The 14,951-nt window shown below is 33.5% G+C and overlaps 2 protein-coding genes across 3 annotated transcripts; both read left to right on the forward strand.

The window, feature by feature from the left end:
- The first annotated feature begins 2,213 nt into the window (after positions 1-2,213).
- Positions 2,214-8,939, forward strand: LOC105117277 (protein SCAI homolog). Of its 2 annotated transcripts, XM_011014885.1 has the most exons (9): positions 2,214-3,022; positions 4,972-5,178; positions 5,295-5,567; positions 6,069-6,135; positions 6,223-6,414; positions 6,551-6,642; positions 7,645-7,827; positions 7,914-8,050; positions 8,308-8,939. In XM_011014885.1, the coding sequence occupies exons 1-9, from the start codon at positions 2,513-2,515 to the stop codon at positions 8,489-8,491; spliced, it is 1,845 nt and encodes a 614-aa protein (XP_011013187.1). In that variant the 5' UTR covers positions 2,214-2,512; the 3' UTR covers positions 8,492-8,939. The 2 variants fall into 2 exon arrangements, with proteins under 2 accessions (XP_011013187.1, XP_011013189.1); XM_011014887.1 differs by lacking the exon at positions 4,972-5,178.
- Positions 8,940-11,532: 2,593 nt separating this feature from the next.
- Positions 11,533-13,287, forward strand: LOC105117278 (histone H3.3). The gene is made up of 5 exons (XM_011014888.1): positions 11,533-11,613; positions 12,314-12,385; positions 12,495-12,571; positions 12,650-12,740; positions 12,828-13,287. Exons 2-5 carry the CDS (start codon positions 12,314-12,316, stop codon positions 12,996-12,998), a joined length of 411 nt encoding a protein of 136 aa, XP_011013190.1. The 5' UTR covers positions 11,533-11,613; the 3' UTR covers positions 12,999-13,287.
- Positions 13,288-14,951: the final 1,664 nt, after the last annotated feature.

A 14,951-nucleotide genomic window follows, 5' to 3' on the forward strand; every position in this document is an offset into this window, starting at 1 on the left:
ATATATCATAGCTACGAGCTAGCTCTTGCCAGATGCAATATCACATCGGTTATGCTCCTTGACGTGAACTGGTCTCAGAGTGTCGACCACATGCTACGTTTTTCTGAATATTCCTAGTTTTCAGGCTCAAAATGCCATGTTTTTCATGTCCCTAGCTGCTGGAACTCTTATCTAGATGTTATAAGACTATAAAAATGCTAACTCATCTAGGGAGTATGTCATATGCTAATTCCTATTTATGATGATCTCCCGATTTCTAATTAAAAGCTAATATGACCGGATAAATATGTATATAAAAGAACATTTTAAAGGCTAAATGGAAGAAAAAATGAAAATAAATACACCTTTCGATAAAAAAAGAAAAAGAAAAAGGAAAAAGCCTTTGACAAACATCCCATGCACGCCCAACTCGATCCTTCTAGGATTTGCCAGCCATTATCAGCCGACCCTCGATCAAATCCTTTATGTAAAGTATCGAACAAATCACAGCGTAAAGCACTGGCGACGAATCTGCATCTACTGTCATGAAAATTAATTGAATCACCAACCTTTATTAACTTCGATTAGGTGTTGTTGGGGGTTATTATAGTGGTTGATTTTAAAAGTGTTTTTTATTTAAAAATATATTAATTTTTTTAAAAGAATTAATTTTAATACAAGTATAGAAAATAAACTTAAATAAAAATTTAAATTAAAAAAAAATACAGTTCAAATCCCGGTCCCACATCTGTTGAATTTGAGATGATATTTCTTTTAAAGCTTTTATTGCGTTGGATTCCCTTGGGTATGCTCGTAGTCAAATTCACTTGTCAACCTTTGTTGGGATCAAACCATAAAAGAATTAGGTTGATTGTTTTCAACCTTTAACCATACACAAGTTAATGCTATTTGTATGGTAGATTCTGTTCACCTGCTAACCTAACTATTTATTTATGGGTATTAATTGTTTTTGTATTTTGAAAGTATTTTTAAAACATTTTAAATGTATTTAATTTTTTTATTTTAATCCAATATTTTTAGTATTTTTAAATTATTTTAATATAATGATATAAAAAATAAAAATAATAATTTTAATTACACCTCTAAAATAAACACTCTAGAAGACCAATTCTAAAATAAAAAAAAATAATTTTAATTACACCTCTAAAATAAACACTCTAGAAGACCAATTCTACACACATTTATTACAGGAAAAAGATTATATTAAGACAAAGTTCATCCGATCCATGACATGATAACTGCTCCAATTTTAGTTGCAGATCGATTTGGGGATGCAAATAATAAATATTAATTGAGCTGTAAACTTGAATTCCAATAATTAAAAAGGAACAATACATTTTTAATTAACCGTTTTCCTTCTAATAATCCTTGCTAATAGACTTATATGGTATTTAATAGAAAAATACTAATTTCTTTTCTTGTTAATTATTAAAAGTGCTTAGCAAGTTAAAACACGTTTCGAAATTAAAAATCACTTCTCTCCCAGGTGCTATCCGTGCAAACCTAACCATCTAATTGAATTGACAGATGAGAACAGAATAATTTTTTTTTTATTGCAACGAAGGGAATTTCGTAAAAAACAGAAATAATTCCATGAAATCAGGCAAATCATGAAATTATTAAGACAATACAAGAGATTAAGAATAAAGCAATAAAAAAAAAGAAGAAGAAAGACAATCACAATAATTAAACTGTTTACTACAGAAATAGCCAATGAAGTCCTTGAGTTTCCAATTTTGTGCCCTTCCTTAGCCTTGAAAATTCTCTACTTTAAATGGCATTGTACATCAAACAGTGGATATTCTTTAAATGGCTGTGAAAACTCAAATCCAAACCACATTTGTATTCTTATTATCATTGCTTTTTAAAGTATTTTTATTTAAAAATATATCAAAATAATATATTTTTATTTTATAAAAATTATTTTTAAAATCAGCACATCAAAATTATCTAAAAACACTAAAAAATATTATTTTAAAACAAAAAAATTAATTTTTAAAAAATATTTTTACAACATAAAAACAGACCAGGCAGCCTAATTTATTATCCAAAAAGAATAAGAAAATTGTAGGGCACAATTGCATAATTTATTATCCAATGACCACTATAAGAGGAATAAAATAGTACGGGAATGATAATTGATTACTACCACACAAAAAAACTATTGACAATTTGACATCATCACCTCAATCTCTCTCCCCCCCTCTCTCTCTCCTTTTAACAAATACCGGTATCAGTTCCTGTCACTCCCAGCTCAAAAACCACGCCCCACCTCGTTCTCTCTCCACGCAGCCATCGTTTCTTCACTGAAACTCGCTTCATTTTTTTTTTAATTAAAAAAACAAAAATTAATCAGTCTAATTTTCTTTTTAAATAAATATAAAAGCGACACAACTCATCAGCTAAAGAGAAATTCTATCCCATTCTCTCTACATTTCCTCATGAGAACCAGCGGTACTGGCAACCGTCGGTGAATTACAACGACGTCTTTTTTATCCACTCCGGTTTTTCAATGGCGAAGAAAGAAAAAGACGTCGTCTCACAAACCTTCCACGCCATGGTAGAAAGCGCAGACCGGAAATTTGGCCGAGTCCGTGACCTACCATTGTACGGACGCGCACAGCAGAACCACTATTTCCAGAAAGTATTCAAGGCGTATATGAGGTTATGGAAGTACCAGCAGGAGAACCGGTCAAAGCTAGTTGACTCCGGTTTGAACCGATGGGAAATTGGAGAGATCGCGAGTCGGATCGGGCAGTTGTATTTTAATCAGTATATGAGGAGTAGTGAAGCTAGGTTTTTAGTGGAAGCGTATGTGTTTTATGAGGCGATTTTGGAGCGGAAGTATTTTGATGCCCGCGGAAGTGGTAAACCGAAGGTTGATGTTGGTGTTAGGTTTAAGGAGTTGAGATTTTATGCTCGGTTTTTGCTTGTTGCTCTGATTTTCAACAAGGTTGATATGGTGAGATTGCTCGCTGAGAGGTTTAAAGGTCTTGTTGATGATAGCATGACGAATTTTCGTGTAAGTTGCCTTTTTATTTCATTTTTGCTTTGTTTTAATTTGTTTGTGTTTTTTTGGTTTTTGAAGGAGAAAATGTGTAGGTTTTGTTGATTATTGGGGAGAATTTTGGGTGGAGATATATTGTCTCTTTTTTTGGATTTTTTTTGGTTCTTTTTTTTTGGTGGATTATCGTTTTCTTTTTGATAGTAAGGTATTGACTTCGAATTTTTTGATTCAAGTGTTTTTTTTTTTTTGCTGGGGGGGATTTATTAATCGAGCTTGGTAAGGAAGGAATTTGTGGAATAGGAGATGCTGACGGTGATTTTCAAGAACTTGTTTGATGTTGAAAGGCAATTTTTTGGGTTAACTAGAAGTCAGTTTGTCGAATTTGTGAAAATTGGAGCTGAATTTTAGGGTTTTTTTGGGTGAAAGTCTAAGAATTTTTATTTTTTGGGGTGACAGATTGAAAATTAAGCTTATGTTTGGCTCTTAAGGAAAAGGAATTTAAAATTTCTGAAGTTATTTGATGCTTTGTTTCTCTGGAGATGGGTTTCAATCTTAGTGCAGAGAAGTTGTTGCAAAACACTGGAATTGGGTTTCTATTTCCATTTATGGAAATAAAGACCTTGGAACAGAGATTTATTTTAAATTCTGCTGCAGATAAAGCAGTAGCAATCCTAGAGAGGCTCAGTTCTTTTTGGGCCCAGGAGATAAAGGGCAGACCTAGAGGATTTTGTGTATGAATTTTCAAAGATTTCCATGCTCAACTACTTTAAACAATTTTTTTAATTAAAGTTGACACACTGCTACCGGAGCTTTTCATGGTTTAGATCTAGTAAAGTTATTATCGTGGGACCTGCCAACTGGATATGGCATCTGGTTTTATGTGATTATAGGTGTATAATTTTTTTTCTAATTGCAGCTGGTATGTGGAATCTATAAGCCTTACATGTTATTGTAAGCTCAGTTGCTGTAGCTATCTTTTTTTATAGAACAAAATACCCTTTTTGATGGAAAGGAAGCATGGCCTTTCAACTTTAGTTTGAGGTTGCTGAATTATTTTACTGTTATGAGAATTGGTGAAGGTAGTGGCAGGAGTGAAAATACGTCTTTCTGAATGTAGGGGTAAGGCATTTGCAGAACTATTTAGTCAAGTGGTGGTAACTTCAGCCGAGTTGCCTGGCTGACTACTGCTTGACTCAGATGAGTGGCTTCCAGTTCTAAAGAAAGGCTGGAAAGGGGGAAAATGAGAGAAATGAACAGAAAGAAATCAGTCTCTATTCCATTATAAATTGTGGCAGTACTGATGATGGTCTTCGTGATGTATAATTGGTTCAAAAGTTTTCTCCTGAAGCAGCGAGTTCTTACATTGAAAGACTTAGACACCTGAAGGCCAAAGCTGAAATGTGGTGGGGTGCATGGATCATTCAAAAAATTAACTCTTAAAATAAAAGACAAAAATAATCATTTAAGTTGTCTTTATAACCAGAAACTTGATCTGTCCAGATTAAAAGGGTGAAGTGGGTGCATATTGGCATCCTTTATTTTTTCCTTCTCCTATTGACCATCTTGGAGCATCTTGTCCATATGGTCAAGAGACCCGACAATGCACATAATCATTGGAAGTTGGTTTAGTTGGCCTGGTTGCCTTGGTTTTTCCAATGTGACAATTGATGGATCATTGCCAAGAATGGAAGTTAAGCATTAGAATTAGCGAGGCTATGATGGGTGAGGCAATGGATGCAATTCCAGGTCATGCTTATTATATGGTAGAATGAATAATTTACACACTCTAAGTTTGACCTTTATGCGTGTCTATATGAGACATGGGCTCGGGGGCATTTCTTAAATATTTCCAAATTAATTAGAAAAAACTAAAACTTTTCTATACCATTCAGAAGTTCAAATACTGCATTTAACTTTCTGTTGATACTTGCATGAATAAAAACAAATGGATTATTTGTTCTCAGGAAACAAACTTCAAAGAATGGAAGCTAGTGGTGCAAGAAATTTTCCGCTTTATGGAAGTTGGTACTGTCTTCACAAATGTCAGGCCTTTGCGGTACTGTGCTCTGTTTGATTCCCATCCAGCTTCTCGTCCTTACTTGGCTCGTTTCCATGCGAGGAAGATTGTAAAATTTAGAGATGCGCTCTTGACAAGTTATCATAGAAAAGAAGTAAATGTTTTTTAATGTTTGTAAGACTGTTTATTGATAAGGTTGCATGGAGCTTGAACTGAGAATTTTCCCAATAAGACATTTTTTTTATAACCAACCTTGTTTGTCATTTTCAGGTTAAATTTGCAGAACTTACTTTAGACACTTACAGGATGATGCAATGTTTAGAATGGGAACCTAGTGGATCTTTCTACCAAAGGCGTCCTGTTGAATCAGTTTACCAAAAGCATCCAGTGGAATCGAATGAAAATGGCACTGTAATTGATCATTCTGGAGCTGTTTCTGGATTGATAGATATAAACTTGGCTGCAGATTTGACTGATCCAACTTTACCACCAAATCCCAGGAAAGCTGTTCTTTATCGTCCGTCGGTGACCCGTTTGCTAGCAGTTAGTTCTGAAACTCTTACATGTTGATTTTATTTATGTTACACATCTCTGTTTGTATTCACAGTTAGGCTGCTCTGCTTTCAGAGTGACGCATTATCAGGATTTCCTGGAAATCAGGCCTAATTTGAATCTTTACATTTATTTATAGAAAAATTTGTGTTTCCTTCCCTAGTGTGGAGCGCAGGTATAGTCAATGTATGTTGTGGCATAACTTTTTTCTGCAAGTTAACTTGGTATAGGGTGGTTATATTTTTCATGTAAAGAACAGTTATGTTAGTGGTAGAACGCAGCTCAATTTAGCAAAATCTTGTACAAAAACATGTAGTTTACTTGTTGAAAACCATGGTACAAGTCTACTTATGAAATAGTTTTCCCAATGGAAAGCAGTGGCTAGGGCTCATAGATAAGTTTGTGATCATTTCACATTTCTTAAGGGCATTTTTATTTTTCATTTCCTTCCTAAGGATAGAAGGCTGATTTCAGTTTGACTATCGTGCACAGGTTATGGCAACAATTTGTGAAGAGCTCCCTCCAGAGACCATTATGCTAATATATCTATCAGCCTCAGGTTGATGATCCTCCATAATGCCAGTAAAATTCAACTAATTGTATCTCATCATCCTAGGCTAATTGTCTTAATGAATCAATTGTTCAGGGAACGCTGCTCATAGTAATCTTTCTCAGGCAGGAAGCTCTGGGGGATCAAGGAAATCTTCCAAAGACAAGGTTGTCTCTGGAGTATATGGCGAAGATAAAAGCTCTGCACCTGAATCTCATTGTAACGGCAAGAGAGAGTCAAGTGACTACTACGACAATTATCTCTGGTTAGGTCCCCGGGGATATGGTGGTAGGTTGCTGCTCTTCCTAGTGTTTAGCCTCAGTTTGTTATTCCCAGTGTAATTATTCACAGCTATTCCAAATTACATTTACGACCTACCTATATTGCTGTTCCACTCTAAGGTGTAATGCTTTTGGATTTTCAGGGTCAAATGCCCTTTACCCTGGCGATATAATTCCTTTTACTCGAAGACCTCTTTTCTTGATTATTGATAGTGACAGCAGCCATGCATTCAAGGCAGGTTTGTCATAACCTGTGTATGACTTGTCATAGAATTTGGACTTATCGTACCATTCTTCAGTTTTTAGAATTGATTTTTTCTGGCTTGTGAGTGAGGTTGCATTTAAATTTAACATGGTAGATTTTCATGTCTACAAATATTATTGAACATGATGGATTGCATATGCTTGTCCATTGATTTGTGTGTGTTTTTGGGGAAGAGACAATAAGTCGTAGATTGTTTTTTTTTTTTTTTTTAAAAGGAGGATACATTGCAGAGGATCGTTCTTCATCAAATAGTGCATCAGTGCATGCATTGGAATAACTTGCTGTTTACGTACAGAGGCAGGGAAACATTGCACTAGCTATTGTCAAACAAACTGTTGGATTTTAATTGCACTAGAATCTTAAAGTAGATCAATATCCTATTTGAAGAGCTATCTGCATAGACAATACTACCTATTGGTATGATTTACTTGAAAATTGCCACACATTTCTATATAAGAAACTCTTTTTAAGGTGAACCAGAGTAATTGATCTACAAAACCTATGCAGTAAATTTTGTTACTTCTAATCCACACCCGGTGTGTTTGACTGGTGCACATAGTAGATGCAAAAGCTGAGGTGATATGTTCAACTGACGCATACTACACGTCCTCCTGACTGAATTTTAATCCCGTAAACAATATTCTAGAGCTGATTTAATTGTTGACCTCCTTTGCTAGCGAGTTTGATGGGATTCATTATTTCATTAATCTTTAATGGATTGGGGAGGAAGCAGCTGGGTGCCTAAAGCCTCGCCTTGTTACATGTATTTAGATCTGACTCCCTTCTTCCGAGATCAAATTGTCTTGCCAGCATATTTGCGAAGGGATTTATGAGGCAAATATTCAAAACTTCTTTGCAGTTATCTGAGGGGTGCATCATACCTAGGATTCTCTTCTATTCAGTCCTACATTTTAGAGTTCTGCTTTTTATCTGTCAAGTTGCATGATTGAGAATTGTGGATCATTTTCTCAGGTCCTGCATGGTGCAGAAAGGGGAGAGCCAGCTGCCTTGCTTCTTTCACCTTTGAAACCTGCATTCAAGAACCTATCTGCTGTTGATACATCACATTGTGGAAGTCAGTTTACTTTTTTCTTGACTGCTCCTCTGCCGGCATTCTGCCAGATGGTTGGCCTCACTTCTGCTGATTCTGATATGGTAAGTTGTTGGCCTAAGTTCTTAAATTTTTATGATAATTTTCTCATTCCTATTCGCTTTCCGATGGCTAACGGGACTGCTTTTAGGATTTTTACAATGATGCTGAGGAGATACTCTCCATTGCATTCTCTGAATGGGAGGTTATTCTTTGTACATCAAAAGGCCTGGATCTGGTTTGGGCACAAGTTTTATCCGATCCATTTCTAAGGAGGCTTATTCTTAGGTATATTTACCTCTCAATAGAAGCAAATTATTAGTAAACTGGGAAATTATTCAATATTCTTTACACTATCTGTTGGTCTTCACTTGTGGCTGAAATGCTATCTTACAATAATAGGCTTTCAATGAAGATGCAGCACCCTCCCTTTTTTCAATGTTCCTTTCTATGAAACGTTAAAACTTGTTAGTAATTGTTTTTAGTCTGGATAATGTTGGATTTTAGCTAATCTACCAACATATTTTAACGGAATGTGTCTTCAGATTCATATTCTGCAGATCTGTGCTCTCTTTCTTCTGCCCTCTTGAAGATGAGCAATATCTACCCATTTGCCTGCCCCATCTTCCCAATTCTGTCTCCGCGAGATCTGAAGTTGTGCAGTCAGCTGTATTTCGGCTTGCAAATCACCTGAAGGTTGCAGATTGTTTTCAATTTGATGACACATAAGGAAGATAAAACTATAAAAATGCAGGTTTCTGGCTCTCGAGTTCCATTAACTTTATGTGGTAAATAACTCTTCGGTTGGTTTAAGGGCACTTCAAAGGAGGAGTATTATAATTTGGTGATACAGCTTAAGCTGGTGGTCAAGAAGAGTTATTGGCTGAGCATGGTTGCTTCTGCTGGCGTGCGAACTCGTTAATTCTTTGGTCAGCATGTTGTGGTTTGCTGTTCTAGGTGGTACTTGATGATTTGCAGTTGTGTATGAATATAGCTGCTTGGTTGTCTAGGTGTTATCAGTGTATAATCTAATTGGTTTTACTTACACCTTTAGAGTTGTTTTCAAGCTAGTGCTAAAGTTTTGTACCTTTGTAAAAGAAAATCAGGTTAGTCGAATGGGATATATGTTTTCATTTCTTTTTTTAAGAAAGAAAAGTTATAGTGGCAATGGATTCATGCATATTATTGTTGAAGCTGTGGGAAAGGCATATATGTAAATGGGTCCTGAATTTGAAATTTCTGGATCCTTGCAGCTGTACAATTTACAAATTTGAGTTGAATTTATATTTAAAATTATAATTATGAGTCTGCTCGTTATGATTTTCACTTATTATTCACAAGATTTGACTTTCATATATATATATATATATGAAAATAAAAAAGATGTTTGGGTGAGGCCTCAACAATCCTGATTGTCCTGATACAGGTCTAGGGGTAGGCCTTCTGATTGTCCTAGCAGTGACCAGTAAACCTTGTTATTTTCATGTTTTAAAAATATTTAATTTTTTATTTTAAATTAATATTTTTAAATTATTTTAATGTATTTATATTAAAAATATTTTTAAAAAATAAAAAAATATTATTTTAATATATTTTTTAATAAAACATATTTTAAAAAACAATTGCAACTGCATTGAACAAACTTTAAATCTCTCTTTTTTCTATATATTTTTTCTTCTTTTTCATAATTTTTTTCTAATTTATTTTTATCACTAATAATTATCCTGTGATTCCTATGAAAAAAATACGTTGAGAAGAGGATTTGGATAGGTGGATTACTAGTTCGTTCACATGTGGCTTATTATATCCAATTGCATCCAATGAATGGTCATCCTTTATATCTAATTAAGCGATCGTTCACATGTGGCTTATTATATCCAATTGCATCCAATGAATGGTCATCCTTTATATCCAATTAAGCATCTACTAAAGTCGTCTAATAGGTTCGACGCCTCCACCATGTGGTGAACAACTCTAATGTGCGCACCTTTCTTACAGTCGAGCTACTCCACCGACCACATCTCCTATATGGTGAGCTACCTCGATGACCTCCTCCTCCTATATGGTGAGCTACAATGCCTACAAGAAAGGGAGGAAGGGAATAAAAAAGACAAAAACCACTTTAATATGGCATATAAAAAGATTCTCTCATTCACCTTTGACTCTACAATTATCAGGAACTTTTTATAAGTTCATTTAGACGTTATCTTAACATATTTCTGGGTTTGACCTAACAGTGAAAGGGGTTTATCTCTTTTTATTATACTTGGGTTCGAGTCCTAGTGTGCACATCTATCATCCCTGCGGTGTCTTATATGCCTACTGGGTTTACAGGGTATTCAGTGGACCGTGGAGATTAGTTGTGGTGCGTACAAGCTGACCCGGATACCCATGTAAATCAAAAAAAAAAAAAAAAGCCAAGGCCACAAGCCATAACCTTTGCTAACGACCCTGTTCTCCGTCGGAATCTCATTCCAGTATTCCAAAACCAAAAAAGCCATGCAGGGACAAGGACAAGAATGTTGCACACTAGATAAAAGATTCTCTTTTCATGTATAGTTTTCCCAAAGATTTTGTAGTCCTCAAGATGAACCTGAAAAAATAAGATGATTTATCTTACATAAGAAGCACATTAAAAATGTTAAAAACAATCTTAGATTGGTGATTAAATGCACCAATGCCACGGGCAAGGTATTCCCCTCCAAGTTTCGTGTTTATTCGAGCCTCGTACCATATTTAAATACGGTTTCATATTTAGCTTTATTGACTTATCATATAAATTAACTGTTCGTTTTCGCATCGATATACCAGTAAAATAACACTTCACAAAACTTATTTTAAAAACTATTTTTATTTTATTTTTATCAATGTCAAATTTGACATTGATTTGATTTGAATTTGAAATTGATTTTTTTTTTATTTTTTAGGATTTTTTTATTTTTAAAATTTTTATTATATGTTTAGGGTATTAATTCAAATTAATTTAATATTATTTTTTAATTTTTTAAAATTAAATATTTTTTTATTTCCAATAATTTAATATTTTGTTGCTTGCCATTTAATTCTTTCATGTTAGCTTGTTAATTGCCAAGAATCTTTTTAAAATATTGTCAAGAGTTCTTTTTATGCATGCTTTCGTTATCATTTTGTTTTATTTAATTGATTTATCATGGTTGTTTTTTATTTTATTATATAATTAAATAAAGGTTGCATATTGATCTACTTTATAATATAATTTGAGTCACAATTTTTTTTAATTTTTTTAAAATATATTAATCCGGCTTTTGTATACCGAGGGCCCATAGTCTAATAATAACAACCTGAATGGACATCTGACAAAAGACATGATACATAGTTTTTAATGAGAGCGTTATCAATATATAGTTTTTTTTTTTATAAATAAATATCCCTCGTGTGGATTATACAAAGCATAGAGTACGCGATTTTGAGAAATTACACATAATAAAGTCCTTAATTGCAATTTCCTAAATCTGAATGTACATCTGACCAAAGACACGATACGTGTTACATTGTACCAACCACACATTGAACTTCCTAGCTACAAGAAAAGTACGGGCTTCTTCCTTCAGCCAATAAGATTCGAGAATTAAGCCTCAACGATCCGCGTCATTATTCTAAAACCACATCCTAGCCGGTCACATCAAGTAGAGAAAACACAACTTAACATTGTTTGAACCGTTCGATTATAAAGAGAGAAAGCACAAAGATACCCAATCGTACCCATCCGATTCCTACTCTAAATCTCTATAAATATAACTCGACTTCCTCTTTAACCAACCTTTACACAAATTTCCGAGTTTTAGAGAGAGGGTTCTTGAAGAAATTCCAAGGTGCGTTTTGTTGACTTCCTTCTTCTGCTGTTCTTAATTAGGTTTTCTAATTAAATTTCTTGATTGGTCATAAGGGTTTAGTGGTGTTTGTAATTGAAAACTGTTTTGAGGTATTTTGGGATATTCAGGGTTTGAATTTGTGGGTTCCTGAATCTGTTTCTGAAATTGATGGATCTTGTTCGAAATTTAGGGTTTCTTTGCCAGTTTAGTTTCAATTAATTGTTATTCTATAATTGATTTGATTTGATATAATTACGATTATTGATTTTAACTTTTTGAGTAGTTGGTTTGAGATTCAGGGCTGTATTGGCATTTTAGTTCTCATGATGTGCTTTTTTCCGTCTTTAGTTGTTAAGATCTGTTGAAAAGCGTAATGTTTGGTTGCTGAGAAAATGCTAGGAAAGCGAATTTAGTTCTTGACCAAACGGATAAGCCCTTTACAAGACTGTCTTTAGATCTTGAATTGTTTTCTTGAAGACCAAAAGTGAGGCCTGAAGGTGCATGAAGTTGTGTTAATGACTGTTAACATGTTAATCTATTTTATTGATCAAACAGATAAGCGCTTTAGTCTTAGATTTTCAACTGTTTTCTTGGAGACCAAAAGGGAGACTTGTGTTCATGAATATTAAAATGTTTTATTTACTTTGGCCTTCCTGATTCAATGATTGTTTCTGATTATTTGTTTCGTGTGTGTGTACAGATGGCCCGTACCAAGCAAACTGCTCGTAAATCTACAGGAGGAAAGGCCCCAAGGAAGCAGCTGGCTACTAAGGTATTATCTCTCTTTTATCCAATAAGATTCAATGATTTGCCTTTTGGCCATCTTAATTTTCTTTAAATTGTTATAATCTTTTGATTGATAAATCTTGATATGATTATAGGCTGCCCGTAAGTCTGCCCCAACCACTGGTGGAGTGAAGAAGCCTCACCGATACCGCCCTGGAACTGTTGCTCTTCGGTTAGTCAAGGGTCCTAACTAATGGATTTCTTGTTACTGATAATTTCCTAGTCTTATATGTTAATGCATGCAATGCAGTGAAATCCGTAAATATCAGAAGAGTACGGAGCTCTTGATCAGGAAACTCCCATTCCAGAGGCTTGTTCGTGAAATTGCCCAGGACTTCAAGGTATATTTTATATAATTATTTCATTGCTTTTTTTTTTATGAGTGAAATTGGTGTTTTGATGCTAATGATTACATTTGTGATGTGCAGACTGATCTGCGTTTCCAGAGTCATGCTGTGCTGGCGCTGCAAGAGGCAGCCGAGGCATACCTTGTGGGTTTGTTCGAAGACACTAACCTTTGTGCCATCCATGCCAAGCGTGTCACTATCATGCCCAAGGATATCCAGCTGGCTAGGAGGATCAGGGGCGAGCGTGCCTAAGTGACATGTTGAAATGGGAGACAAGTGGACTTTTGATCAGCCGAAGCCAAGTTGTTTAGGTAGTAGATAGATAGGTTCGTGGGTTGTAGTGTTAGGCTGTGTGATGTTGGGTTAATAGAAGGTGGTGTCCTCCTTAATCTTGTCTTCTGGGGATGTGAACCTCTTGGTATATTTTCTTTTGTTAAAAACTGTGTTGAATGTCTTCTTTTCTTGTGACTGGTGCCACAGCGAAGTGGTACTTGAACACATGCGCTATTATTTTGGATCTAATTTTTAGTTTGTTAAATTCGTGTCCATGCTATCTCCATTTTTAGTTATGGTGGTCTGTGAGATGTCAGAACGAAACTACTTTCGTTTATAGTTTGGTCAAAAGAATTTACAACGGTTGTGCACGCGATGTCAAAATTGGTGGGCGGGTGGGTGGATGGTTGATTTGACCGAAGCTCTTTCCTTCTTGGAAGGCGGTCTCTGGTTTCTCTGGTCATCTGGCTTTTTATATTTCGTGCTTCTGTGGCCTTCTGATTGAGAGCGTCGCGAGTTCTGTTTTGATTCTGCGTGCTTTGAAACTTGCACGTCTGCTCTGAGGGGATGATGTCTTTTGAAAAATTGACGTAGTTTGGTAAATTTTATGGAAGAATGATGTAGGTTTGTTTGAACATAATAATCCTATTGATTAGTTACAATATCAATAATTAGTATTCTCTCTTGACTAAAAGAAAAGATTTAGTAACCACAATATTCTCTCGTTATTAAATGATAAGATTTAAGTTTTAGGCATTTTTGATTTTGCATTTAAAAATATTTTTGAAAAAAGTTATTTTATTATTATTTTTTAAATTAATATATTTTTAGTATTTTTAGATTATTTAATATAATGATATTAAAAATAATTTTTTTAAAATAAAAAATATTATTTTAATATATTTATAAGTATAAAATATTAAAAAAACAATTATAATCATATTCTGATCAATTTGAAAAATAAGAAGAAAAAAAAAGATTATCAAGGGTTTTTTTGTCAACATATTAAATATTGTTAACATGTTTTTGATAAGATAATTTTAATTATATCTTAAAATGAAATGAGGTTGCAATTAATTTTAAATTAACTTCAAATAAAATTTTTAATAAGTTAAGATTATATTTGATGACTTTTTAAATTTTATAGTGGTTAAAATTATCACGTTGAAATCTTTTTAATATTATTAAGTTAAAAACAGAGTTCCTGTGTATTCCTAGTAATTTATTTATTTTTGGTTATAAATTTTAAATTTTATTTATTTCTTAACTATTAAGTCTTTATAAAAATTTAAATTAACTTTAATAGCAGTTATTTCTTGACTAGTGGATTTTTATAAAAATTTAAATTGATTTTTATAACGGTTAATTAATTTAGCTTAGAAATAACTTTTAAAACAACTCAATAATAGTTATGTTAAAACTTTATTACTTTTTAAATATTTTTTTAACAAGTGTTATTTTCTCAACATTTTTATTATACCGTTTTAGAATTACAAAGTAACCACTTTTAGGACCCTACTTTTCTGTTAATTTAGTAGATGCTTCCTCTCTCCATTCAAAATCTGTTGTTAAAAGTAATTCCTGTGTACTGTGATCTCTCTAGCTTCCTTTAATTTTTGTTGTTAACCTTGGTAATAATTTTTTGAGAGCTGACCCTGGCAAAAGCCAAATCATCTCTGATTTGCAAGTAAATGATTTTTTTAGATATTGATAATGTAATAATAATTATTTTTTAAAAATATTTTTTATTTAAAAATATATTAAAATAATATTGAATGCACCTGGTTAAGCCAAAGTTGTATAATAACATATACAATTTTCCTTTAACCGTGGGGCAATTGAAATATAACAAAACTATTTTAAAACATAAACGGTAAAAAATATAAATAATATGAAGACTTGAAATAAAATAAAAATAAAAATTTATAAAAA

Source organism: Populus euphratica, unplaced genomic scaffold (assembly GCF_000495115.2).
Source record: "Populus euphratica unplaced genomic scaffold, PopEup_1.0 scaffold2754.1, whole genome shotgun sequence".
Classification (NCBI taxonomy): Eukaryota; Viridiplantae; Streptophyta; class Magnoliopsida; order Malpighiales; family Salicaceae; genus Populus; species Populus euphratica.